We start from the raw sequence: 27,475 nt of genomic DNA on the forward strand, positions 1-27,475 counted from the left end.
GTCAGCACCGGGCCGGGGGCTTTAGGCTGGTGCAGAGAAGTCTGAGGATTCGAGACCTGAGCTTCGCTAGGGACAGCTCTGGGGCCCTTCCTTTGTGCAATAAGAAGCTACTCCTCTGTCGGTAAGTTTTTATTTCGTCTTGGAATCTAGAAAACGTGGTATCCCTGTAGTCTCAGCGGTTTAATGTGTCGAAGGTAAAAGAGTGTTGAGCAACTCTGTATCATCCCGCCTGACACTGGCCGACACTTAGACCTCTTAGTCATGCTCTGGGGGGAGAAGGAGAGACGCTGACTTTTGCTGAGTCCACGGCGTGCTGGCTGCTGTCCCAGAGGTGTCACCTCTATTGTTTATGTAATCTGACGTTACACTCTAACTGCAGTCCTGGGAGCAGGTGTGACTAAAGGGTTAGAAAAAGCCACTCCGTCCATGGGTAGCGTGGAGGGAACGGACTCCCTTCAAGCCTGACGGTGACCAGCTCTTGTGAAAAGGCTGTGGAAACACTGGCAAAGAACCTAATAAGCCAGCGCCACCTTGGAAAGAGCGATCACACATGTGAGCCTTGCCTGGGAAGGAGAAACACAGACTCTGCAAACCCAAACCAGACGAAGTCTCCTTAACTTACTGTCTACACCCGTGCTGGGCTACTGTGAGCGGAAAGGGGTGCTGGCGGACAGCAATGCAGATGGGGCGCGGGCCCGGGGGAGGGGAGCATGCTGGATGGGGTGGCCCGTGGTAGGAACTGCCCCGGAGCTCGGGGTGGGGTCTAGCTGAGGGGACAGGGCAGAGCAGCTCCCACGCAGACGGGCAACAGCACCGCAGGGGCGGGGAGAAGGGCGGAAGACCGGGCGGCCTGGAGCCGGCTCCGCAGGAGGGCAGGGCCCCCGGGGGTGGGTGGGCGGTGTGCATCTACGGGTGGAGGTGTTCATGGGTCTGCTTCAAGGGGCTGGACGGTGCGGCCCTTCATGGGAAGACCTTCTCGTGACACAACCATCTTTCAAGTGAAAGTGACAAATAGGTGTTGATGGGTTTCACTCTGCTGTGGGTTCATGTATTTGTGTCATTAAAAAATACTGTCATCCTGTTCATTTGATAGCACTTAGGCATTTGCCTTAATCTTTGGTTCGGTCTCATATTAAACACATCAAACCTCTGAGCCCTCCCTTACCTAGAGGTCCCTTATCTAATAGCATCAGCCCTCGAAGACAAACTGAGAAAGAGGAAATTAACAGAAAAGAGTCTCTGCAGCTAAAATAGATACCGCAGAGCCCATCCCCCATGGCTTTTCTCCCAGGGGAGACCCTCAGGGGCACATCGAGATGTCCCGACTCTTATTTTAGGTGCAGTTCTGATAAGTAACGTTGTTTGGTTTTCCAGGGCAGAGCTCTGAGAAGCAAAAGGTTTCAAGTGGGAAGGTTGCTGCTGAGTGAGACCCCAGGAGGAAGGAGGCAGGAGAGAGGATGCGGTGGGAACACCCTAGAACACAGAGGGGCAACTGAGTGTGCTAAACTCTGGGGCCGTGTAACGCACAGCAGTGAGCCCCAGGCATCTGCGTCACCCCTGCCGAGGAGAACACTCACATCCGCAGGGGTGATCGCAAAGGGCTTCAGAGGCAGGGCTGGACGCCAGAGATTTTACTAGAAGGAGCGTTTGAGCAAGAATTTCATAAATCGGGTCTGAAGTTTTAGAATACTTAGGACTGGAAACGATCGACCTCAGTTGAAGGAGAATTCAGAATTACCTTCCCTCAGGAGCAAGGTGAGTCAGACACCGTCGTGTTCCTCCATCAGCTGCACTCAGCCTGCGGGGCTCGCGGCGGCGGGAGAGGTCCCAGGGTCTAAAGAGGAGGCCTTAATAGAGCAGACCGATGTCTAGGACACACAGTCCTTTGTGCTTTTTACAGTCAGCTTTGGGAGTTGAGTGAGGCATTGGAGGCCTGAGAAAGAGACCAGGGAACAAAGAAAAGATGAAGGTGTCTAGGAGGGAGTGGTCTGGGCGGAAGGGAGGAGGGACTCAGAGGAGCAATGCTGAGACCGGGGGCGCAGGCACGCGGGACCAGGGCGGGTCCTGGGCGGGCGGACGCAGTGCAGGGTCACCCACCGCCATCGTGGGTCCCCCGGAGTGGGGCCAGGCCTCCGCACGGCCCTCCTCAGTGTCCTTCTCCTAGATGCAATCACAGGCACTTCCTCCCGGTGCTCTGTCTCCCCTTCTTCACACCAAGCGCCGGGAATCCTAGGGGTGAAGGGATGACAGGCAGCAGACTGTCTGCACCCTCTGGTCTTGCCTGCCCAGCCATGCCGGGGCTGTTAGGGGCCGCGGGACCACCCGGAGTCTGCTCGGTCGGGGTCTGGAGAGGTCATCCAGACACTCAGCCCGCGCGCTTGGAAGCCCCTCTCACCGGCAGAGAAGTCCTGGACTCGAAGGATGGTCACGGCAGAGGAGGCCGCGGCGGCCACTGGCCATCTCAGTGACCGCTGCTGGGCCAGCCGGGGAGCAGCCGGCTTGCTGTCGCATGTCACGACCTGGCCTTTCTCATTTCTGTAGCAGCTTTATAAGTCAGCCTGGCGGTTCCCGTCAGACAGACTGAGAAAGGAGCCTTGAATCTGGGTCACCAAGGAGCGTGATGAATCAGTGGTGGCCCCAGACTCTTGGCTCAGCCCCCGCTGCGCCCCAGCGGGCACTGTGAGGTCTTCACGGGCTCGAGGAAGGAGGCTGTCGATTTTACTTGTGGGTTTATCTGACACCACCAGAATTATTCGCGTGGAGGTCCCCCACACAAAAGGATGTGTGGCTTTCACGTTTGTTTCTGGCTGGTAAACAGAGGCTTTAGGAAACTGCAGGTCATGGTCCTGTACGTGTAATGAAATGAAAATGCCATGAAGTAGCTTGGCCTCCGTGGCCTTTCTGTCGCTTTGCAGACTCTGTAACACAGGCTTCAGTCGTTCGCACCCCTCCTCCCCGCTTCTGGCCGGCGGTGGCCTCTGCTCCCCCGCCGTGAGGTGGGGAGCTCGCTGGCCTCGGATGGGGGTCTGCGGGGGCCAGCACCGAGGCCTTTCTTGGCCTTCCTCCTTTGTTTTTCTTTTTTTTTAGAATGGCGTGCAAATGTCAGCCATCTTTTTTTTAATGTTATTTATTGGCCATCCTGGGTCTTCACTGCCGCCCAGGCTCTCTCTAGCTGTGCGTGAGCGTCTTGCGGCAGGGCCTTCTCGTGCCGCGGGGCTCGGGCTCTGGGAACTCAGTCTTCGTCATGCAGCACCCAGCCTCGGGAGCTGTGGCTCTTGGACTTAGCTGCTCTGAGTCACGTGGGATCTTCCCGGATCAGGGACGGAACCTGCGTCCCCTGCATTGGCAGGCAGATTCTTTACTGCTGGACCCCCAGGGAAGCCCCCTTTGCCCTCTTGATGTGAAACGGGGTCTTTCTGTCTTCCCCACTCTGTGACCTAATTCTATCGACTCTGATAAAATTAGTCATGCCCTCCCTGAAGAGTTTCAAAGTATGTCTGAGAAAAGCCAGCCCCACTGGAAGGGAGCTTTAACGCTGCTTGGAGCTCTTTCCTTGGTCGTAATAATCTCACATGGGTTTCCCTCTTCTGAACTGGGGGTCATGTGCAACAACTCCTTTCACCATTTCCTGGATCTGATTTGAAGGAAAACAGCATGTTGACTGCCCACAAAACCGATGGGAAAAGCTGTGAATACAGGGGCACTCAGAGCGTGGAGATTATCAGGAGCTATCTAGCAGGTGTAATTTTTCCAGCAGTTTACCTGAATGATATCTGCAACAGTTACTTCAACTAGCCCTTTTCCTCTTCTCAGAGACCCTTTCCTTGTACAACCATGCCTCTGGTTACTAAGCACATGGAAAAAGCACAAAGACCCAGAAACAAAGTGACTTTTCTTATGTTTCTGGCTCCTGAGCCGCCACTGTTAGCATCTCAATGTATTTCTGCCCAGGCCGCTGTGTTCAGGCAAGAATTGCAGCATTGTATCCTTATAGTTTTATCATGTTCCTATTTTGGCTTAGAAGCTTTGGGAAGAATAAGGCTGCCTCTAGAATGGTGTGTCCAGGGTTAGAACTTTACAGTTGGGGCCCATATAAAATTTTTGCAAAGAAGTCTCTATTATCACATGTTCAACTCAAAACATTGAAAACCTTCCTCTCCTCCCCCACTTCAGAGATGCCAGGCATTAGAAAGAAAGTGAATATTGGTTCTAGCAAAGTCGTCTTTAAAGCAGTGGCTGTGGCTGGCATCTGAGACCCTCGCAGGGCACCAGTGTGTGTCTGGGTGATGGGGTCGCGTCCTTCTTGAGTAGCTCCAATGTCAGCAGCCAGGAGGAGAGGATTCCAGATGCTCCGGGGCCCCTGAGGAGCCTGCCTCACCTCCCTGCTCCCCCAGACCCGCCAGCTTCCCTGGAGCCTCGTAGAGCCGATCCCCACAACCCTAACCCTAACCCCACACCCCCTCCCCATCCCCTCGGCAGCCCCCTCTCCCACCCCATCACTCCTTCCTCCCAGCTCCCGTCTCCCTCCATCACCTCCCAGGACTCTGCTTTTTAGACCGGGTAGCTCCCTTTCCCTGGGCGTCTCACCCCTCGCCCTCGCCTGCGGAGACCGCCTCCTCCTACCCTAGGTCCTCTGGCCCACGGCCTCCCTTTCTGCACGACTGAGAACAAGGCTGTTCCTTTTCCTCGCAGGCGTCTTCCCCATGGTCCCCTCCGGGCCCTGGGGCAGCCAGCCATCCCCTCCTTCCCGGTTCATCCCTGTTCCAGGCCCCTCCTGCCTCCTGACCGAGCTCTGCCCTAAGCAGGGCTGCATGCGAAGGCTCCCGCACCCTGGCCTGGGGGCCATTACTGCCGTGGCTGTAGACCCAGAGCGTTTCAGAAGGGAGTGAGCTTACTAAGAACGAAGAGCAGAGGTGATGAGGGCGCTGTGAGCTCCGTGGGCCGACCTCCAAACAGGCTGGGGAGAGACGCCAGGACCTGGGGATGCGCCAGCTCAAGGGCGAGCTGGTGCTCCTCGTGGGTTGGTAGTCAACTCGTAGAGCCTCAAGACAGGAAAAGTCCTGCTGGAAGGGTGGCATTCGGAGACTGGTGAGGGTGAGCTAGGGTGAGTACCAGGCTGGGCGTTTCTGTCTAATTTGGGATCTGAGAGCTGGCTGGTAAGATCAGAGGGGCCTTGGCAACCGTTATAAAGGGCCTCGGGCAGTTCCGGAGGGGACCTTGGTTCTGGGTACCATGTCCGTGGCCTTGGGATAGGACTCTACGATTACTTCCATTAGATCCCGGCCCACTCGGGACTGCCCTGCAGTTTCGACGTTCTGGGAAACCAGGCTGGTTGGCCACCCGAATCCTGGCAGCCCACGAGGAGAAGACAGGAGGCCGATGCTGGCAGGAAACCTGGACCCCGTCTCTGAAGGCTGGCTCCCGCCCCCCCGTTGGTCCTCCAGGGGCCCTCACCCTCTGCCCTCCTGGGCTGTACCTGAGGGCTGAGCAAAAAAGCCTGCAGTCAGGAAACCAGGGCTCTGGGGGTTGAGATGGGGACCGTCCGGGTGGGCGGTCTCTGGCCCCACAGCTGCAGCTGAAATCAGCTGTGGGCCAGGGCGGGTGGGGGCTGCAGAGGGGTCTGCTGACTCCTGGGGTTCAGTCAAGTCCCCCTCACGCCTGCTGCCCTCTGCAGTGCCTGCCATCTGTTTCTTTGAGTCTTGGTGCCCATTTTTTGGTTTTATTTTCTATATTCATTTTTGAATTGGAGTATAGCTGATTTCTAATGTATTAATTTCTGCTGTATAGGAAAGAGACTCGTTCATACACACATATATATTCTTCTTTAGTTTCTTCTCCACTGTGCTTCATCACAGAGCATTCAGGGTACTTCCCTGCACGACACGGAAGGACCTAGCTGCTTATCACTGCCAATTAGAAAAAAATTTTCTTTTTCTACATCTGTGGTCTCTGTTTCCTGAGACCACACTCTCTTCTTAGACCCTTGTGATAACGTTTTCACTCAGACATTCATACTGAAAGCTTATCTTCCAGAAGCACTGTAAACACCAGTGATTACAGCAAAGGGCGGTCTTCAGCCCTCAGACTCGCCGCTCTGCGGGGCTCTCTCCAAGCCGGTTCCTCCCGTGTCTGCTGCAGGGACACCGCGCTGACTTCCGAGCGACCACTGCTTCCTGCCACTGCTTCCCTCCTCACTTCAGTCTGTCCTTCTGCTCCTGGCTTCCCTGACGGCCCGGAGGGTAAAGAATCTGCCCGCAATGCGGCAGACCCGGGTTCCATCCCCGGGTCGGGAGGATCCCCTGGAGGAGGAAACAGCAACCCCACTCCGGTGCTCCTGCCTGGAGAGCCCCAAGGGCAGAGGAGCCTGGCGGGCTACAGCCCACGGGGTCGCAAAGAGTCGGACACGGCTGAGTGGCCAACACTCTCCTGGGCTTCAGTGCAAGCCCCCGAGCTTCCGTCAGCACCGCTGAGTTCAGCTGTGGCCTCCCGCCCAGAGCTGCCCCCGCTTCGCGTTCTGCGGCTCCTCTGTGGGACGGCAGGGAAGGGGACGTGGGGGGAAGAGGAGCAGGGGGAAGGGGTGGGGGCGGCTGTTGGGGCCGAACCCGCAGGAAGACAGGCGCCGTATGTCTGGTCCGCACCTTCATCCTCCACGAACCTCCTCTTCCCTTTATCAAGGAGGAGACAGACCCCCAGAGACTGGTTTCAAAAATGCCCGTCACGTGGCTGACCCAGATCTAAAGTCAAGACTCTCCAGCGACACGAGAGCTCAGTCTTCGCACCTTGGATGGCTCTCATTTCCTTCCTCTTGGAGCAGTTTCTGTACCTTCCGCGTAGAGATGTGTCAGAAACCTAGAAGTGAGCCTCCAGGTCTGATCCCCCCACGACTGTTGAGGTGGAAGAGCAGTTATCATTTTCATTCCTTGTTCCTCTCGCTTCTTCCTGGGTCTTCAGAGCATCCTTTCTCTCCACGTTGATCCCAGAGACGCACAGCCTGCGGGCGTGGCCGTGTGCCCCGGCTCTGGAAGCTCTGAGGTGCGTGCGCTTGAGGAAGCTGCCACGTCTCTGAGTTTCAGTCTGACGGCATCGGCACCCTCTGGCTTCCCGTTAGGATGAAGAGAGCAGGATGAGGGGAACAGCAAGCTGGCTGGCTGTGCCCTCATGCCTGCCAGTGACTCTTGGCTCTGGGCCACCTCCCTCCTGCGCGGCTCCCTGCCAGGGGCCGTTCTGGGAAATGAGCCCCTGTCCCTCCACAGAGAGGAAGTGGGGGAGATGTCGGGCTGACTTCAGTGCGTGGCGATGGTGTGGGCTGTTTTTCTGTCATTATCACTCCAGGGGCAGCTCAGATCATCAGGCACTGGGGGCTGGAGATGGGGAGCCTTGCAGGAGGGCACAGGGGGTGTTTTCTAAGCTAGTGACCGACAGCAGGCGAAGGAGACGGGTGTGCCCCTGGCTGCCCCGGAGGAGGATGCTCAGGGTGGAGACAAGCAGGACATCGATTCCGCTGGCCCAAAACTGCAGCACATGCCCCGAACAGGAAGGCTGGGCAACCTGGAATCTCAGTCAATTCCAGGACACACGGTGTCAGCACAGCTGCAATTAATTCCCTCCATGAGATGCTCTATGAGATGCCTGAAATGTGGGAGACCCGGGTTCAATCACTGGGTCGGGAAGATCCCCTGGAGAAGAGAATGGCAACCCACTCCAACATTCTTGCCTGGAAAACACCATGGACAGAGGAGTCTGGAGGGCTACAGTCCAGGGGGTTGCAAAGAGTCGGACATGACTGAGCGACTTCACTTCTTCACTTCTTCATGAGATGCTGTTTGTCGCAGCGGGAAATTTGCTGGCAGGATTCGGTGAGCAGGGTTTCCCTATTTCTCTGCAGAGGAAGCGACACACCCCGGGGCCCAGCCCCGAGCCGCCCCAGTGAGACCCTCTCCTGTCAACTTTGCCTGCTTCACCTCACCAACAACATCCCTGCTCAGATGTCTTATTTCCCCCACCTCTAGCATCCTGCCAGAAAATTTCCCAGTAGGGACAAAGAGCATCTCATAGAGGCTGGGATTGACTAAGAGTCCAGGTTGCCCAGCCTTCCTGTTGGTATTCTTGGAAGGATGTTTTTTTGAATAAAGTCAGTTTTGCTGTGATTTCTGTGTTTGCGACCCGCCGCTCTACTTCAGGAGGGGCTTGTCCGCAGGGCAGGAGGATAGCCCGGGTCACTCAGGACTGCTCGGCCAGCTAGCTCCGGCTGTGGTGGCTCCAAACAGTAGCCCGTTGCCCGCTCTCTCGGCTCTGGGGCCGGGGGGCTCCGCGGAGTGGTTCTCTGTGCCTATCATGCAGTCACAGTCAGGGGCCGGCGGGGACCTGGTCAGGGAGGCTCCATGGCCTGGCTGTCCCCCGGGGTCTCAGCGGGCTCCGGCCGCCCACACGCGGCCTCCCCCCCGGGGCATGGCCTCCTCAGTGCAGCACGGAGACTGGGTTCCGAAGGAGGCCTGGCCGGGGGGAGCTGGGGGGCTCCTGTGACCCCAGCCTCAGAAGCCCCGGATCATTATGGCTGGAGGAACAATTGACCCAGCAAGCCAGCAAGGGTGCTCCAGACTCCAGGAGAGGGTCAATGTCCCCTCTGAGTGCATGAGCTGCAGTCTCTCTTTCTTTTTTATTCTATTTTATTTTACATTAATTTATTCATTTTAATTGGAGGCTAGTTACTTTGGCCACCTGATGCAAAGAGCTGACTCATTTGAAAAGACCCTGATGCTGGGAAAGATTGAGGGCAAGAGGAGAAGGGGACGACAGAGGATGAGATGGTTGAATGGCATCACCGACTCAATGGATATGAGTTTGGGTGAACTCTGGGAGTTGGTGATGGACAGGGAGGCCTGGTGTGCTGCAGTCCTTGGGGTCGCAATGAGTTGGACACGACTGAGCGACTGAACTGAACTAAATTGCTTTACAATATTGTGGCGGTTTTTGCCATACATCGACATCAGTCAGCCATAGGTGTACAAGTGTTCCCCATCCTGAACCCCCTCCCCTCTCCCTCCCCATCCCATCCCTCTGGGTCATCCCAGTGCACCAGCCCCGAGTGCCCTGTCTCATGCATCCAACCTGGACTGGCGATCTGTTTCACATATGGTGATATACATGTTTCAATGCTATTCTCTCAAATCATCCCACCCTCGCCTTCTCCCACAGAGTCCAAAAGACTGTTCTATATATCTGTGTCTCTTATGCTGTCTCACATATAGGGTTATCGTTACCATCTTTCTAAATTCCATATATATACGTTAATATACTGTATTGGTGTTTTTCTTTCTGACTTCACTCTGTATAATAGGCTCCAGTTTCATCCACCTCATTAGAACTGATTCAAATGCATTCTTTTTAATAGCTGAGGAATATTCCATGGTGTATATGTACCACAGCTTCCTTATCCACTCGTCTGCCGATGGACATCTAGGTTGCTTCCACGTCCTGGCTATTGTAAACAGTGCGCAGACTCGTTTTAGCAGCAGAGGCACTCACCCGGGCTGTCTCTGAAGACCATCCAGCACACCGAGGGGTCGTCTCTTGAAGGGTAGCTCAGCTGGGTGCGGTTGCCAGGTCCATGCGTGCCCAGCACTCTGGACACCAAAGCCAGATTGGAGTGAGTCCCTCAGAGACGCTGCAGACCACCCCCTGCTGGGCCCTCACAGCTGCCAGCGAACGCCAGATTGGGAACTGGTCATTCATCAGGGAGGCCCAGGGTCCGCTGAGACCCCAGAGTCATCCGCCTTATGGGCCACCTGCCCGCCAGCAGACACCGGCCACCCGTGTGTCACACGTCTTTGGAAATCACCCACAAAGTTGAAAATATATGACACCCTTGTCATCCCTTAGAGGGACACGCAGTTATCCGTGGTGAGGAAGTCCATGTGACTGAAGAACTTTCTTTACAAAACTGTTGCCTATAATTATTTTACGTTTTATAATGAAAAATGTGTTTGTTCACAGTCCATGCACTTTCCCCAAGTTCCTATTTTTCCCTTTTTTAAGAGTTTTATTTTCTATTGGAGAACAGTTGCCCTGGTGGTGGGGTGGTAAAGATTCTGTCCCCAATGGAGGAGACTTGGGTTCAGTCCCTTAGTCGGGACGATCCCCTGGAAAAGGGAATGGCAATCCACTCTAGTATTCTTGCCTGGAGAGTCCCATGGACAGAGGAGCCTTTCGGGCTACAGTCCGTGGGGTCACAGGGAGTCGGACACGACTGAGTGTGCCTAAGCAGAGCGTACAGTAGAGCAGAGTGGCTCGGTTTACATACGTACCTGTGTCTCTTGTTTTTCAAATTCGTTTCCCATTCAGGTTGTTACATAATACGGAGCAGAGTTCCCTGTTCTGTACATTAGGTTCTTGTTGGTTATCTGCATTAAATATAGCCGTGTGCACATGGGTTTGTTCGTAACCTACGCGCATTTCCCAAGTTCCTCTTTTCCCTTTTAAATTCTTCTTCCTCCTCGGGCGATGAGCTTGTCTTCTCCCTGGGGCTTGCGGGGCTGGGACTCCCTTCTTACTGGCTCCACAGACTCTGCCCCGGAGGAGCTGCCTCTCTCCATGGCCGAGGGGTGAGCCCGCCAGTTAGCAGGAGGGTCCCCGGGATTCACCACAGCCTCACCTCAAAGGGTAACGGGCTCCCCTCTTGGCTGTGACGTTAATTTACCAAACGGCCCCTGGGCTTTGTCCTGGATGAACTGTTCACATTTCCTGGCAGGCTTTCAGACTGGAAACTGTTGACATAAATCGCACGATCTAGGGTGGACCTCTGGCTCTTTACGTCCATCACCACGTCATGCAGATGAGCAGCAGCGTCTTATTGAAGCAGTGTTGAGAGCTCATGGGATTTTTAACATGGGAAATTTTTGCTGTTTTAAAGAAAGCATTTATTTCTTTGGCTGCGCCGAGGCTTCATTGCCTCGTGTGGGGCCTTGCGTTGTGGCTCACAGACTCTAGCTGTGGGGCAGTCCTTAGTACGTGGAATCTCACCTCCCCGATCAGGGATGGACAGTCCCAACAAGGGGACACTTAGGGGAAACAGATGGGTCTGAGCTTCCTAAGAATGGTGTATAATTTGGATTTTACTTTGAAGCAGAAGGAATCTGGGGGCAGAGGACATGGAGGACCACACAGGCCCCCGAGTCCCACCCAGGAGCAGCCTTGGGAGTGGGTGGGAAGGCCACAGTCCGGGCTGGAGACCGTCAGGGACCAGGGCCAGACCTGCTACAGACTGGCTCCCGCCTGGCACAGAGGAGGCACGCCAGGGGCAGCGGTCCCTCAGGGGGCACCCCCTCTAGCCCTGGGCTCCCCCGATGGGCAGCCCAGCACCCGTGTCCAGGAAGGGAAGGCGCTCCAGGCCCCTCGGTCTCCCGACGCCGCCTCACAGCATTGCTTTTGTCGGCGTGCTGAATCCCGCTCGCTGCCCCTTGGGGTCCTCAGCAAAGTCAAGTCTATTTTTCCTGTTTTAGGCAGGCTGGGCCTGGGGTGATACTGAGCCACAAACGGGCATACCTTCCCACCATCTCGCTAAATAAGACTATCGAAGGGGACGTCAGAGGGAAGCGGTGGGTTAGAGGGTGTGTGACACCCGTGTCCCCCGGTCCGGAGGTGACCTGAATCTTGACCTTAGCCGGGAGCCTGGCGTGGTGGGCAGCCCTTCCAGCAGCTTCCGCCAGCGGGGGCAGGGTCTCAGAGGCGGCGGTGGTGGCAGTGGGTGAAGAGCAGGGGGCGATGGAGGGGCGGGAAGGACACGGTCCCCTCCTCTCCCTCCGGCGCCAGTCGTCCAGGTCAGGGACTGCGCGGGATGTCACGGGGAGGGTTCTTCTCAGAGGAGCGGGCAGGACACCCCGTGTGAGTGGAGAACCTTAAGATCCAGCAGAGCAGGATGAGTCAGGACCTGGACAGACTGTCCTTCCAAAGGACTGCCGTGACGGCGGGAAGAGGACTCTTGGACGGCGGGGCCCTGGGGCCGTGAGGTCATCCAGCCTCTCAATCAGAAGGAGAAGGCTCTTCTTCTGCAGGTCGGGGGGAGGCAGGGATGAGCAGAAACTGGGCAGGGAACTAGTCTGCGAGGTCGGGGGAGAGGGTCCAGCTCTGCTCCGACAGTTCCCGGGAGGAGCGGAAAGGGGGCGGGGGCCACGCTGCAGGGCGGCGGAGGCCTGGGAACGAGCTGGGCTCTGGGGTCCACAGCAAGGAGAGACCCTGACCAATGCTCGGTCAGCACCCAGCCGAGGGCCGGGGGCTGTGCGTGGGCAGTGTGTTTGGCTCAGTACGAGATAGGAGGGGTCAGGCTCAGAAGGAGGGAAGGCGTCAGTCCCCCCGGTCTTGCTTTCTGTTGATCTTGGCTGTAAAACCTTGCAAAGACCTGGGAAGCCAGGAGTGCTGCAGTCCCTGGGGGCGCAAAGAGTTGGACATGACTTAGTAGAATTTTGCTATCAGTCTTTTTATGAAATGATTTCCTGAGACTTGGATCATAACAACATACTACAAGATGGTGAACACTTCTGTGATTCTAGGGTATCTTTTCTTTAACTTTTTTGCTAATTTTTTGAAGCCACTTAAACCGAAAAATGAGCTCCCCTGGCAGCTCATCAGAGCTCTTCCTCGCATCCATCCCTACATCCAGTGACAAGGCACTCGGGGGGTTTGTCACCTGCCATCTCCCAATGAGCACGTGTCCTGCTGTTGAGGGTCTTGTGTTTTTTAAGTTGAGAGATAATTGACATCTAACATTGCATTAGTTTCAGGTGCATGACACAATGATCTGATATTTACATATATTGTGAAATGAATGATAAGTCTAGCTAGCATCCGTCACCACATGAGACGTTTTTGATCCCAGAGGAGACAATACCGTGTGTGTGAGTTAGTCGCTCAGTCGTGTCCGATGCTTTGCAACCCCATGGACTGTAGCCTGCCAGGCTCCTCTGTCCATGGGATTTCCCAGGCAAGAATACTGGAGTGGGTTGCCATTTCCTTTTCCAGGGGATCGTCCCTACCCAGGAATGGAACCCCCATCTCCTATGTTGTAGGTGACTTCTTTACCATGGAGCCACCTGGGTTTTTATCCTCCCAAAACTCAAGTTTATTGAGCACTTACTCCACTCCTGGGCCCCTCTGGTGGCTCAGAGGGTAAAGCGTCTGCTTGCAATGTGGGAGGGCTGGGTTTGATCCCTGGGTTGGGAAAATCCCCCTGGAGGAGGAAATGGCAGCCCACTCCAGTCCCCTTGCCTGGAGAATCCCACGGACAGAGGAGCCTGGTGGGCTACAGTCCACGGGGTTGCGAAGAGTCGGACACGACTGAGCAACTTCACTCACTCACTGCCCCACTGCAGGCGCCGTCCTACCTGCCGGTCTCGAGAGCTGGGCCCGCTGACCCAGTGACCATCTGCGGCTGCCCCTCTGTGCAGCGGAGGGACGGGGGCTGTGGAGGGGCAGAAGCTGGCTGTGGTGCACAGTTTCGGGTGAACCTGGCGGGGGGTGCCCTGGAGGCTACGTCCACCACGCTCACTGGCCTTTTCTAGACTCTGGTGCGTCTTTCCAGGCTCCCAGAGGTCGCCGGCCCGGAGAGGCCGTGTTTGAGCACAACGTCATTGCCACACCTTGAAAGGCAGCTCAGAGTTGCTCTTGCGGGGGTAACCGCACCCCGGCCCCCCCCTTCTCATCAGCGCTACTGCGGCTCCAGGGGGTCATATGATTGTTTTATAACTTACAGGATATAGATGGTTAACCATCTGTATTTGGGCAAATAGGCGTTCCCTTTACATAGGAAGTGGTAATTCAGCAATTTGCTTCTGGTTAATCCTGGTCCCTCACTGCTTTTTTCTTAATGACCATTAGAAAGTGCGCCTGGCGAGAGGTCACAGTGGGGATGCCCGCACCTGGGGCGTCGTGAGGGCCGTGTACCGCTGTGTGCACTCCGGACCACGGCCTTTTGGAGGTGAGCCTGCTGAGCCCCTTTCAAAACGTCTCTTCTTCTCTGATCCCTGCATCTGAGGGATATTAGACATGGACCTGCTTGACTCTTGAGGACTCCAGGACGCTGGCGTGCTGTCTGTGTTTACTCTTCATAAAGCATGCTCACTTTCACACACGCAGCGTCCTTGCACTTTGAGGAATAGCGCCGTGTTTTCAGGAAGCTTGCTTTCCCCCTAAACGTACAGTAAGTGATTGCATTCTAATTGTCTCGCACTAGAGCTTGGGCAGTTTGGTCATTGCCTCATAATGTGATATCCGTGGGGCATCGGTCTGGGGAGAAATGCAGTTCTTTACTTAAATAAGGCCACAAAGAGTTTGGAAAGCCAAACCTGAGCTAAAAATGTTTTGGAGGTGACGAGGAAGGTGATTTATGGCAAAGTATGAGTGAGGGTCTTGAATAGTTGGAGGTTGACTGGGAAGGAGCTTGTCAGGCAGTCATTTAAGAGAAATTGATGGGGTGGAAATTGTTATGAGACTCAGCACAACACAGGAAAAGCTCTGATAATGGCTGCTAACGCCACAGTGACTAGGGAGTCAGCGTCTCATGACTATAAAAGGATGCATGGTGGTCTTTAAGACAGTCTGCACAGATTCCCTCCAGAGCCCATGTAGCTGCAGAAAACAGATATTGTAGTGATCAGCCCTGGAAAGAAACCAATGCCAAGTCTGAATTAGTCACTAGTTCTTGAAATGATTAGAGGTATAACATTAATTACTGTAAATGAAAAAGAAAAGGTAAAATGAGCTTTTGAAGAAGCAAAAGGAACCAGAAGGAAAAAAAATACAAACCTATATTCAACTCACTGGAAAAAACCTTCTGGCTTCTTTCTTAACCACGCATATGCAAAAGCAGAAGGAAGCCAGCCTAGAGTTTCAGCTCCACTGACATTCGTCTAAAAAAGGGTAAAACGCTGTGTGCCTGTGAGTCAAATGAATCAAGACAGCAGCGACCTGGTGTTGAATGCCTGCCTCTATGGTATGTAAGACTCTGATCCCCATATGTATTAAAATAAAGATATTATTGAAGATCTTGTGGGAATTGTATAGTCCTTCAGTAAGACCTGCTGGAGACAAGGTGAATTAGAACGAACTGCAGTCTTCCCATTTGTAAAGTGGGTATGCCGTTGTTTAGTCTCTGAGTCACGTCTGACTCTTTGTGACCCCATGGACTGTAGCCTTCCAGGCTCCTCTGTCCATGGAATTCTCCAGGCAAGCATACTGGAGTGGGTTACCATTCCCTTCTCCAGGGCATCTTCCCTGTCCAGAGAGTGAACCTGTGGCTCCCACATTGGCAGGTGGATTCCTTACCACTGAGCCGCGAGGAAAGCCTGTAAAGTGGTTGTAAGTCATCTGAAAGGGATGTTGAGAGACGTAGCAAGGTAATAGACATAAAGCAGTGATCCCAAAGCCCACTGAGCAATTAGAACTTAGAGCATGCACACCCACCCTCCAACACTCAACACACACACACATGCATATACACAGGCCTACACACACACACGCCTGTATGTGTGCACACAGCACACACACACACTATACACACATGTAACACATAACACACACATGCCTATACACAATGTAACATTCACACATGCGTGCACATTTACACCCACATGTATGCACGTGCATGTGTATACTCACCATGTACACACATGTACACACACACATACCTTTTGTTCTCATTCTTTGTCTTGGGGGCCATCACTATTTATGAAAATAAGCACAGATTGAAAACCTTCTGCTTTAATTTTAGCAAACTGTTAAACTTGTTTAATTTGTTTAAATCAAAACTTTAAGTTTTCCTTGCTGATAATACTTTGATAAATGTTGTTAATGTTTCTGCATATTTAATCTTCATGGGTAGAGTCTGCCCTTGGCCAGAGGGGCCAAAGGCTGAGGGCGGCCTGCTGCCCACCCCTTCTGCTTTTCCAGCCGCCTCCCATCCCCTCCCCTCCCCTCCCCTCTCCTCTCCAGTATCCTGCTTCCCTTTGCCCCCACCTGCATCTGGCCCAGCAGAGAGCAGACCAGTAATCGGCCTCCCTGCGAGCCCATCCTGGTCACCCGGTCCCAGCGCAGACGATGCCTGCTGAGGACCGGAGCCGTTCCCCATCCTTGTCCTCTGCCTGTGACCAGGAGGCTTCCGAAGCCCTCAGAGTCCCGAGAAGAGGCCTCTGTGCAATGGAGGCCCAGGGGGCAGTGGGGGCAGCCTCTGGTGGGCTTGAGAGCAGCTGGGCAGGGGGCAGGACCATGGCCCTCTGCACAGCCGTTCTGATCTGAGGACACGCATGTACAGTGAGGTGTTCTTTGCATTCTTGAGCGAGGTAGTCAATTAGCTGTTAGTTTCTGAGGTACCTTCTGTAGTACACGGTACCTAATGCCAGTGGTCCAAGGCAGCCACATCGCTTAACTGTGATGAAATGTAAATTAGCATTGTGAACACCGTGTTAAAGATGTTGATCTCATTTAGTAGCACTAAGGTTTTCTCGAGTCTTTGCGGTGTGACAACTGAGGGCAGAGGCCTGCTCCCCGAGGCTCCTTCAGTCTGGGGTTCTGGAACGTCTACTTTTCATTTATGGCCTCAAAGCTTCAGTGCAAAAGTCATGCAAAGGTTCAGCTTATCACTGCGTGCCTCTGCCAAAGGAAGAGAAGCCATTCGATGGCCTGACTTGGGTTCTGTGTGTCCGCGATGAGAGGCGACTCCACCGGGGCTGGTGCAGGGGTTCGCCGTCCCCGTCCTGCACTTTCTGAGGGCGCGTCTACTCCTGGCCGCAGCCTGGCGTGGAGACCAGCTGGTACCGGAGGGGACGTTCCAGAAGGAGCAGGCAGGAGGTGGCAGCTCCCAAAACTGACCCCAAAGCAGTTCTCCCTGGCCCGTCCTCCCCCTCGGCTTTCTTTGCAGCCAGAACATCTCCCAGGGACTCACTGATCTAAGCTCACTGGTTTACAAGCTGATCTAAACTCCAGCGACACAGCTGTTAGAGGCTGGACTCCCTGACGAAGCCACGACGCTCACACAAGCGCGCGTTCGGGTCCCCGGAGGCGCTGTGAAGGGGGGTGAGCCGTCGCGGCCGCCCTGAGCAGGCTTTCAAGCTCATCTAATGCCCAACTGCATTGATGGCTCAAAAGACAGGCGTGTGCGGGCTCCTGCCATGAGCAGGACACGTGAAAACACCGTCCTCCGGGCACCCGCGTCTTTACCCGCTCACCGCCCGGCTGGAAGCTGCCTTTCCGCCGCCCCACACCCTCGCGTGGATGGGGCTCCAGCAGCCCCAGCTCCAGGCTTACTGGTGGTGAAACATTCAGGGCACACGGGGGTGTCTGCCTCAGAGCTCCTCGCTCAGACCCTCCGCTTGCAAAGGCACCTCCCGAGGTTCCAGCCCATCTTGCCCCCACGGTCCCCAGCTGGAGAGGAGAGGGGCACCCGCTCTCACCCCTTCATCTCCAAAGAGCACTGCAGCAGAGACTCCGATTCTGTAGGTCTGACCCGGCTCACACCCGCCTCATGCTCCGTAAGCAGTGACCACTGCGCCTGACCTGGGTGGGCTTTGCTGGCCCCCAAGGCAGCTCATGCCAAGCTTGCCAAACCATTCAAATAATCTTCCTGACGTTTGGTCAGTTCTTTGGAAACCATCTCTACTCGTTGGCTGCCTTCTTGCCCTTTGCAGGGAGGTGTAAACCTAGACCCTCTCTAAAGGCCGCTTTGCAGGTGGTCAGTGATATCACCCCTCCCTGGCCCCCATCCTTGCAGAGGAGCACCCCGCTCTGACGCATGGGGTCTCTTCACCATCACCGCTGCTTGGCTTCCCTTGCTTCCGGCCAGCCATGTTTCCCACGGCGCAACTCTAAATTCCTCTGTAAGTCTGACCACTGTAGACTTGGTGACACTATCGCGCTCCTCTTTTCAAACCTTCCAATGACTTGGCCTAAGAATTGAACATCAGTTACTTTTAACACGTATTGAGCATTATTTCACTTTCCTATTGTGGTCATGTCAAATTTCCTCATGTCTGTTTTATTCTCTGTTCATTAAAGAAGGTACAGAAATGTCTCCTTTTAACAGTCTTAATGTTTTTACCAATTTTCATAAGAACAACAGAAAGTGCTTCTGTTAGAAAGAACAGAATCCTTCTCCAAAAAGCTGACTGTTGCTGCTCAAGATCTGAGGTCATTTACCTGAGGGGAAAGAAAGGCTCTTTGCCTGTTGTGGTGACGCTGGGCCAATCTGTCACCAACACGATTCCTTCGCAGAGTTGACATGATTTCTGTGATGAAGACGGTGGTCTGGGGCAGGCTGGATCATTTCCAGGTATTGCTCGTGCCTGGTACACACGAGGACCCAAAAGCCGTGTCTTCAAGAACACTGAGCTTCACCACAAGAGCGATGCATCCGTCATCATCCACACTTGAATGATGCTTATTCCCAACAGGTGTACAACACTATCCCTGAAAAATATGGAATTTACAGATGTGGGTTATTCTGGTGTATTTTGCCATTTTAATTAGGGAAAAAAAAGGGTCAATCAAAGGAAATTAAAATAATGTCTCAAGGTTTCCCAGATGGTGCAGGGGTCACGAACCCCCTCTGCCAATGCAGGAGATGCAGGTTCCATCCCTGGGTCGAGAAGATCCCCTGGAGGAGGGCATAGCAACCCAGTCCAGTACTCTTGCCTGGAGACTCCATGGACGGAGGAGCCTGGTGGGCTGCAGTCTGTGGGGTCACAGAGTCGGACCCGACTGAGCAGCTGAGCGTGCACTTCACTCACTCACTCAGGAATAGACATAATTCTGGCCCAGCTTCTAAGGTCTCTTCTGGGAGTGTCCCCGAGAGTGGCCTGAAGGTCTGGCCCAGACCCTCTACCGACACCCACGACAAAGCCGCTCCCGACCCGGGCCTTCTCTTCGCTGAGAGGAAAGCCCTTCTTGCCCTGCCCACTCCGCTATTACCGCCAGTGCTGCTGTTTCATAACGATTTGCTCACCTGGTAGCTTCTTGAAGCTGGAGCTTACGTTCTATGCATCTTTGCATGCTCAGCGTCAGTAGACATTTCACAATCATTGATTGAACTGACTGTTATCCTTGTTAATAATAACAGATAGATAGCATCATTATCTATCACAGTGCAGTTAAAAAGTAGTTTCCCGAAGTGGGGGTCTGGCTGGGCCCAGTGCGCTGGGGCCTCCCTGGCCGCATTTCAGCTGGGCTGCCCACTTCATCTGCATACGGGACGAGGAACTGACCCCGCCCCAGCTAGGGTGCCCCACCCAGGGCCTGTGTTGACGCCCCGGGTCTGGCCTCCCCCTGGGTCCCCGGTCCCCGCATGGCCCCCCGCAGCACGGGGTCTACACTCCTGCTCCGCCTCAGCCCCCTCCCCGAGCACCTGTACCCCCACCCACCTCAACCTGTCCCTCTTCCTCCTTCTGGGGTCGTCTCTAGTCCTTCCTCCCCACAGACCTCCCACAACCCGCTCTGTCCTCAGTGGGGACCTGTCGCCAGCATCAGTGCGTTTATGTGGAACCATGTGCAGCTGTTTTTATTAGCCGCTTGAGCCATAACTGATAGCAGTAAATGCCCCCAGTCTGAAAGCCAGCCTTCAGTGGGCTTTGCCAGCGGCCATCATCCTGACGGGGTGCGTCTCGGGCACCTCAGAAAGGCCCCCTGGGCCATTCCAGCCGGCCCCTTCTCCCCGTTCCCCACCCACAGCTGTCACCGACTGGGCTTCCACCACCGTCGTTTGGCCTTTTCTAGAATTCCATATAAATGCAACAACGCAGAACCTGGGCATACATGTTTAAGTTCTTCACCCAGAAAAATGCCCTGGCGCTCTGAGTGTGTGAAGCGGGCCTCAGCAGCCCCTGGCCACCCATGGACTGGGGCCCAGTGTGTGTCTGGGGCACCATTTACATATCTGCTTGCCAGCCGATGGGCACTGGGGTTCCTTCCAGCCTGGGCCGTGAAGAGCAAACCTGTGACTGCACGCCTTTCATTTTCATTCTCTCGGGTGAACGCAGGGGTCCCTCGCGGTTCGAGTGGTGAGTGTGTGTGTGTGTGACCAGAGAGGCCTGGCCCTGTTTTCTCAGAGCGGGCCTCGGCATCACGGCCCCGCCGCTTGGGTGGGACGCCCGTGGCTGTGTCTTCCACATTTGCCCTTTTGATTTCAGCCAGTCTGGTGAGTGTGAAATGACTTCTTACTGCAGTTTTAATTTGCATTTTCCTAGTAATGAGGGACCTGGTGTGCCTTTTCTCATGTTCTTTTGCCATCCATGTGTTTTCTTCGGGGAATCGACTTAAAATCTTACGCCTGGTTCTTCTTGAGTTGTCATTGAGTTGTAAGTGTTTGAAGATGCTGGCTACAGTGATGAGATATAAATTTACATTCCCCCCGCCCCATTCAGTGGTCTTTTTCATTTTGTGAAGTCTTTCAAAGAGCAGAAGTCTTAAATTCTGATGAGTTACAATTTATCAGTTCTCTAACAGTCCGTGCCTTGAGCAATCCATATAAGAGATCGCCTTCATTCTCAAGGGCATGACAATTATCCACTGTGTTTTCTTCTAGGTGTTTTGTGCTTCTGGCTCTCACATACAGATCTATAACCTATGAGGATTTTTTTTTTTTTTTTTTGCCTATGGTATGAGATAAGGGGTACAGATCAACTTTCATACAAGAATATCCAGCCGTGCTGGTTCTATATACTGGACAGACTGTTGTTCCTACTGAATTACTTTGGACCTTTAGTTAAAACTCAGTCTCTCTTCTGTTCGGCTGCTTCTTGGGTCTATTCTCTTATCACACCCCACTCTCATGACTACTGTATCTCTGTAGCAAGTCTGGAGATCAGGTATTGTAAGTCCTACAGGTTTGTTCTCTCTTTCAAAGTTGCTTAGGCTATTTTAAATCCCTTGAGTTTCTTAACCATTTTAAATTTACTTTGTCCATTTCTACAAACACCCCTGCCACTGTTTTCACTTGGGTTTGTTTGTCCCTGTAGATCAATTTGGAGTGAACTGACATTTTAACCATATTGAACTGTTTGATTTAAATATATATCTCCATTAATTTAGATTATTTAATTTCTCTCCACGTTGTTTTATAGTTTTCAGGGTATGGATAAGGGGGGAATGTATCCATAAATATTTGATTTCATGCTTTCTGATGCTATGATAATTTGTTTTTCAATTTCAATTTCTAAATGTTGCTGGGATATAGAATCACAATTGCTTTGTGCGTGTCAACAGAGTTCAGTCTGATGTTAATCCCCATCGGTGTATTTTTTTTTTTCCTGCTGCACCTGAGAGGCATTATAGATCTAGTTCCCTGACCAGGGATCAAACCTGAGCCCCCTGCAGTGGGAGCACAGAGCCGTAACCCCTGGACCAGCAGGGAGGTCACCCAGTCTGCGTAATCTTGTTCTACACATTGTGCATTTCATCTTCAGGATCTTTCTTTAGTCTTTTTATATCTTTCATGGCGTTCCTCATCATGTCTATGCTTTCCTCTGTCTTCCTGATCACGTGCAGTCTGTTTATAGTGCGTGCGTGCTAAGAGGCTTCAGTCATGTCCGACTCTTTGTGACCCTGTGAACCGCAGCCCGCCAGGCTCCTCTGTCCACAGGACTCTCCAGGCAAGAACACGGGCGTGGGCTGCCATGTCCTCCTCCAGGGGATCTTCCTGACCCAGGGATGGAACTCATGTCTCTGATGTCTCCTGCTTTGGGAGGCAGGTTCTTTACAACTAGTACCACCTGGGAAGCCCATTGCATTTATCCCAGGATCAGACCGTGGGGTCGCAAAGAATCAGACACGACTGAGTGACTAACAGACGGATAGTGTATTTGTAGTAGCTGCCAGAGCATCTTTTTCTGCTAATTCCATCATCTCTGCCATTTTTCTGTTTCTTTGTGTAGATCACGAGTCACTTTCCTGTCATTTTGAAGGTGTGTGCCTTAGTCAGTTTGAGTTGCGATAACAAATTACTGCAGACCGACTGGCTTCAACAACAAACGTCTTACTTCTCACAGTTCTAGCGGTTGGGAAGTCCAAGGTCAGAGCCCCAGCGGATCCAGGTCTGATGAAAGCCTGCTTCCTGGTTTGCATCTTCTCACGGCGTCCGCGCAGGATGGCGAGCGGAGAGGAAGTGGGCTCTCATACGCTTCTCTTCTTACGAGGGCCCTGATCCCCTGGGGACGGGGGCGGGCTCTCATCTCCTCGCACGGTCACCCTGGGGACTCAGCTTCAGCGTGTGAACCGTGGAGAGCTGCAAGCATTCAACCTACAGTGGTCTAGACATTTTGTTGGGCACCTGACATTATGAATTTCACATGTTGAAGGTTGAACTTTGTCATATATCTTTAATTTGGGGATTCATTCATTCTGAAGGTAGCCGTATGATTGGAGTCAGATGGCTCATCTGTGACTTTCTCTCAGGCTCTGTCCTGGCGGGTCTGGAGAGGCTTTTAGGTTGGCTTATCTTAACCCTGTTACTCCTAAGACGGTTCCCTTCTGAGGATGCTCCCAGGGCCCCAGGACTCGGAAGGTCGTGATCGCTGCTAATGCTGAACACCAGCCTCTGTTCACTGGTGCTGAACAAAAATGCAGAGACAGAGTTTTGGGTGAAGCAGAAAGGAGCAGTTCTGACTGCTTTGCCAGGCAAAGGGGGCCCCAGGGCTTGGGCCCTCCAGCCGGTGCCCTCCCTTGAGAGAGGAGGAAAGCGTCTCACAGTCCAGGGAAACCGGGGCTGCAGACGAGGGTGCCGGTGTGTAATCTCCTTCACCTCAGGAAAGCTTCAGAACCATCCCAGCTGGCGTCCAGCTGCCAGAGGCTCTGGTGGTCCTAGAGGCTGTTGCTCTCTGAGCTTCTTTCTGGAACGAAGGATGCCCCGAAGGAAAGGGCCATGAAGGAGTGTTTTCCCGAAGAAGTAAACAACGGGGGCAGAGTATAGTTCTCACTGGAAAATAATCACTTTCAAAGTGCAGTTCAACAAGGACAGGGGAAAAAAAAAAGTCTGTGAGAGTGTTGGGCTGGGATAAACGCAGAAGGTTTAATTCGGTGGGGGCCGTCAGCTGTCTGTTGCAGCCCCGCCCTGCCCTCGGGAGGCCTGTCTCCAGCCTGCGGGGCCTCTGCGGGCGGCCCCGCACCCCTTCTGGGGGCTCTCCCCTGGCCGTGCGCCCCGTGCTCTCAGGACGGCTCTGCGGGCCCCTGTCTGTCTGTGCGGGGGCCCCTCTCTCATCCGCCCACCTCCCTGAATTCAGGCCTGTCTCCTCAGCACTGAGAAGAGGCCGTTCTCTGGACTGTGCTTCTGCTCTGCACATGGGAACGGCTCCCAGTGAGAACCAGGGGGCTGCGCAGAGCTCAGACCACTGCCCGCCTCACCGTCCTCCGGGCAGGGAACACAGTCCCCGTCCATCACCCAGCGTCTGAAAGCCGTGATTTGATGCACTTTGTGGGCGTTCTTGGTTGCTCGATGCAGCAGGGCGCGCGGTCTCTGCTAATCCCTCATGGCTGGAAGCACAAATCTTGAGGTCATATTTCGTCTGATACATTTAATCTGGTGATCTGATGGCTGCTTATCTCCTCATTTGCTTCAGCAACATGGGAGCTCTGATTGCGCGCCTTCTGCAGGCTGTTGTAGAAGTGCAGAGGGGAGCCGAGCGTCCCTGCGGCCTCGCGTCCAGAGCGGGGAGCAGGCAGTGCAGAGGCTCGGGCTCCGGGCAGCAGAGAAGGAGGGGGCTGAGGCCATCTGTGTGTGGTCAGGAAGCCACAGCGGGAGAGACACGTGATGCAGGAAGCATGTGCAGGAAGCCCTCCAGGGTGACCTCTGAGTACACAGGATCCCTCCCCCAGGATCAGTGTGGCCTCCATAGCCGAGGATGGGCCAGGCACAGCCGGATGGGCTCGGGGCAGGGTCCTCCTTCTCCACCTGAGCCTCCAAGGCTGGCCTTTCTGTTCTTCCTGGCCTCCTGGGCCACCGGTGGGGGGGAGCTGCAGGAGAAGAGGGAACGCCTGTTCCACGTGAGTCTCAGACATCCAGGGTTTCGTCTGTGGCTGGATAACAAACCAGGACGAGGCACCACACCAGGTAAAGATGGATAAGGGCATGTGGGAAGAGCAACAAATCCTTCTTTCCCCTCTGCCTGTTTGTTTCAAAGTGATGGACTCCACAGGCCTTCCTGCAAGGCCCCGCTCCAGCCTGCACCCCCCTCCCGGTGAGTTCCTTGAGCCTGGAGCCCTGCAGCTCCCCTCTTGGCATCCTCAGCACATCCTCAGTGCCACTGGGGTTGTTTAGCAGCGGTCAAGCCAACCCAGCCAGCCAGGGGTTTCAGAAACACGCAGGGCTCAGCATTCCTTTTCAGCCCGAGTGGTCACCTGCCAGGGACTGGTTCTGCAGGGACCCAGGCCTGTGCAGTCACAGAGCCTTCCCTGACCACGCCGGCCTGAGCCTCCCTCCCTGAAGCCTGGTTTCCGAAGATTAGGGTGTGTTGGCTCCAGCAGATCAGCGGTTGCTAACGAGACTGTATTTTGGATACATCTGTGGCTCCTAAGTCCCTTCCGTCGTGTCTGACTCTTTGTGACCCTAGGGACCACAGCCTGTCAGGCTCCTCTGTCCATGGGGCTCTCCAGGCAAGAAGACTGGAGTGGGTTGCCATGCCCTGCTCCAGGGGATCTTCCCGACCCAGGGATCGAACCCAGGTCTCTTGTGTCTCCTGCACTGGTAGGCAGGTTCTTTACCACTAGTGCCGCCTGGGAAGCCATGCAGTCTTTAAAATTATATATAATATTTTTAAGCAAGGACTATAAAGTCTAAGTATCCTAGCAACATCTACCCTTCTGCAGGTTTTGTTCAGTGGCATCTTGTTGAATGTAATTAAACTGAATTCTTCAAGAATATTTTTCTGCAGATTGAACCTTTGGTTTTGCTGGTATCACCTGTTTTTACACTCCAGATCGGGGATCGGCTATCACAGCCCACGGCCGGCGGCTGGCCTGCCCATTCGTTCACACAGCTGTCTGAAATTGCTTTCAGGTTCCACCAGCAGACCTGAGTAGTGATGTCAGAGACTACATGACCTACAGATTCTAGAATATTTACTGTCTGCCTTCCATGGAAAGCGGTTACTGACACCAGTTCTAAATGAGTATTTCTGTATAAAATAGCATGCTGTGCACTCGTGTTGAAATGGGAAGAATTCTATTTCCTTAACTCTTTGGCTCTCTGAGAATACGCAACTGTGCTGCATTCTGCTTTCCTTCTTCCTTAGATTCACGTCTCTCCTGTTCTCTCCACTGTGAGCCAAAGGAGGTGAAAAGTCTGCTGCCTTCTGTCCGAGGCCTGGCCTTTCTGCCCAGATCGAGCACCAGGATGAGAGGGGTGAGCATCCTTGTTATTTTGGCTGGGAGGATAATATCCGTCAAGTTGACTCCCAGAAAATTACACTCCAGCTGGCTCTGTCTTTGTTCACTTTCTAGGAACCAATGAATTCCACCAACATCTACGATTCAAATGAGGACTACTTTGGATTAGCTAACAGTTCGGATTACTTACTGGATGATGACAGCTTTCTGTGCTCCCTGCAGGAGGTCAGAAGTTTCTCCGGGCTCTTCGTGCCGGTAGCTTACTCCTTGATATGCGTCTGTGGTCTCCTGGGCAATATTCTGGTGGTTGTCACCTTTGCCTTTTATAAGAAAGCCAAATCTATGACGGACGTTTATCTCTTGAACATGGCCGTGGCGGACATACTCTTTGTCCTCACCCTCCCCTTCTGGGCTGTCAACCACGCCACTGGTGAGTGGATTTTCAGCAACACCATCTGCAAACTGACCCGGGGCATCTACGCCGTCAACTTCAACTGCGGCATGCTGCTGCTGGCCTGCATCAGCCTGGACCGCTACATCGCCATCGTGCAGGCCACCAAGTCCTTCCGGCTCCGCTCCAGAGCCTTGGCGCACCACAAGCTGATCTGCTTGGCGGTGTGGGTGGTGTCCGTCCTCATCTCCAGCTCGACCTTCACGTTCAACCAGAAGTACAAGCTTCAGGGCGGCGACGTGTGCGAGCCCCGGTACCACGCCGTGTCCGAGCCCATCCGCTGGAAGCTGCTGATGCTGGGGCTGCAGCTCCTCTTCGGCTTCTTCGTCCCGCTGGTGTTCATGATCTTCTGCTACGCGTTCATTGTCAAGACCTTAGTCCAGGCGCAGAACTCGAAAAGGCACAGGGCCATCCGCGTCATCATCGCGGTGGTCCTCGTGTTTCTGGCCTGCCAGATCCCGCACAACATGGTGCTCCTGGTGACCGCCGTCAACCTGGGCCGGACGGACCGCTCATGCAGCGGCGAGAAGCTGCTGGGCTACGCCAGGAACGTCACCGAGGTGCTGGCCTTCCTGCACTGCTGCCTCAACCCCGTGCTGTACGCCTTCATCGGCCAGAAGTTTCGGAGCTACTTTCTGAAGATCATGAAGGACCTGTGGTGCGTGAGGCGGAAGCAGAAGGCGCCGGGCTTCTCCTGCTCCCGGCTGCACTCGGACACCTTCACCTCCCGGCAGAACAGCGAGACCGCGGACAACGACAACCCATCCTCCTTCACCATGTGACGCCCCCCAGGCTTGGCGCAGACAGGATGGAAACGCACGGGGCCCGTGGAAATGAAGCAAAAGCGAGCGGGGTCTTTCCTGCAGGATCAGGGCCGCGGGTGCCCCGGGTGCCGGGGGGTTCCCACAGGGAGCACCCCCAGCTCACCTGACCGGGAATGCCCTGCACCCCTGTCCCTGATGGCTGGCATTCCACAAAGCAGGCTTTGGGAAGCGCTGGATGAAAGGGAACTGCTTACAAGCGGGAACACTTTCAGGAATGTTCGCAAGGAAGCCTTCAACCACAATTTCTGGTCATTGCAAAACATCCCACGACTTAAAAACAAAAGGAAACAGGAACAACCATCAAAAGCCCTCACATAACTCATTTAGGCAAAAGATTAAACATTTTTCCATCCCCATGGATACTGTTGGTCATCAGAGCAGCAAAACGGGCTGGCTTGAGCTTTTTCTCATTTCCTTGTGATGCACTCAACTTGCATGAGATTGTAAAAGGGCAGAAGGAAAAACAAGCTCCGAGACCAGAGAGGTGGCTGCGTAAGTGCTGGTGACGCCGGCCCAGGGGCCAGGCAGCTGCGGTCGTCACGGACGCCAGGAGGTACAGTGTGCTGTATCTCTCTCCACGATGGCCATCTTCTAAAAATCAGACGAAGGTGCTTAATAAACACTTGTTTAACAAAACATAATAAAATTGGGGCTCCTAGGACAGGCAAGAGTGCAAGTTGCTCAGTTGTGTCCGACTCTTTGTGACCCCATGGACTATGCAGTCCATGGAATTCTCCAGGCCAGAATACTGGAGTGGGTAGCCTTTCCCTTCTCCAGGGGATCTTCCCGACCCAGGAATCGAACTGGGGTCTCCTGCATTGCAGGCGGATTCTTTACCAACTGAGCT

At 54.0% G+C, this 27,475-nt stretch overlaps 1 protein-coding gene across 5 annotated transcripts; it reads left to right on the forward strand.

The window, feature by feature from the left end:
• On the forward strand, nucleotides 1–27,392 carry CCR6 (C-C motif chemokine receptor 6). 5 transcript variants are annotated; one of them, XM_043888621.1, is made up of 3 exons: nucleotides 1–121; nucleotides 25,260–25,369; nucleotides 25,468–27,392. In XM_043888621.1, exons 2-3 carry the CDS (start codon nucleotides 25,361–25,363, stop codon nucleotides 26,584–26,586), a joined length of 1,128 nt encoding a protein of 375 aa, XP_043744556.1. In that variant the 5' UTR covers nucleotides 1–121; nucleotides 25,260–25,360; the 3' UTR covers nucleotides 26,587–27,392. The 5 variants fall into 5 exon arrangements, with proteins under 5 accessions (XP_043744556.1, XP_043744559.1, XP_043744555.1 ...); XM_043888624.1 differs by lacking the exon at nucleotides 1–121 and adding an exon at nucleotides 1,512–1,755; XM_043888620.1 differs by lacking the exon at nucleotides 1–121 and adding an exon at nucleotides 13,833–13,969.
• Nucleotides 27,393–27,475: the final 83 nt, after the last annotated feature.

This window comes from Cervus elaphus, chromosome 26, assembly GCF_910594005.1.
Source record: "Cervus elaphus chromosome 26, mCerEla1.1, whole genome shotgun sequence".
Lineage (NCBI taxonomy): Eukaryota > Metazoa > Chordata > Mammalia > Artiodactyla > Cervidae > Cervus > Cervus elaphus.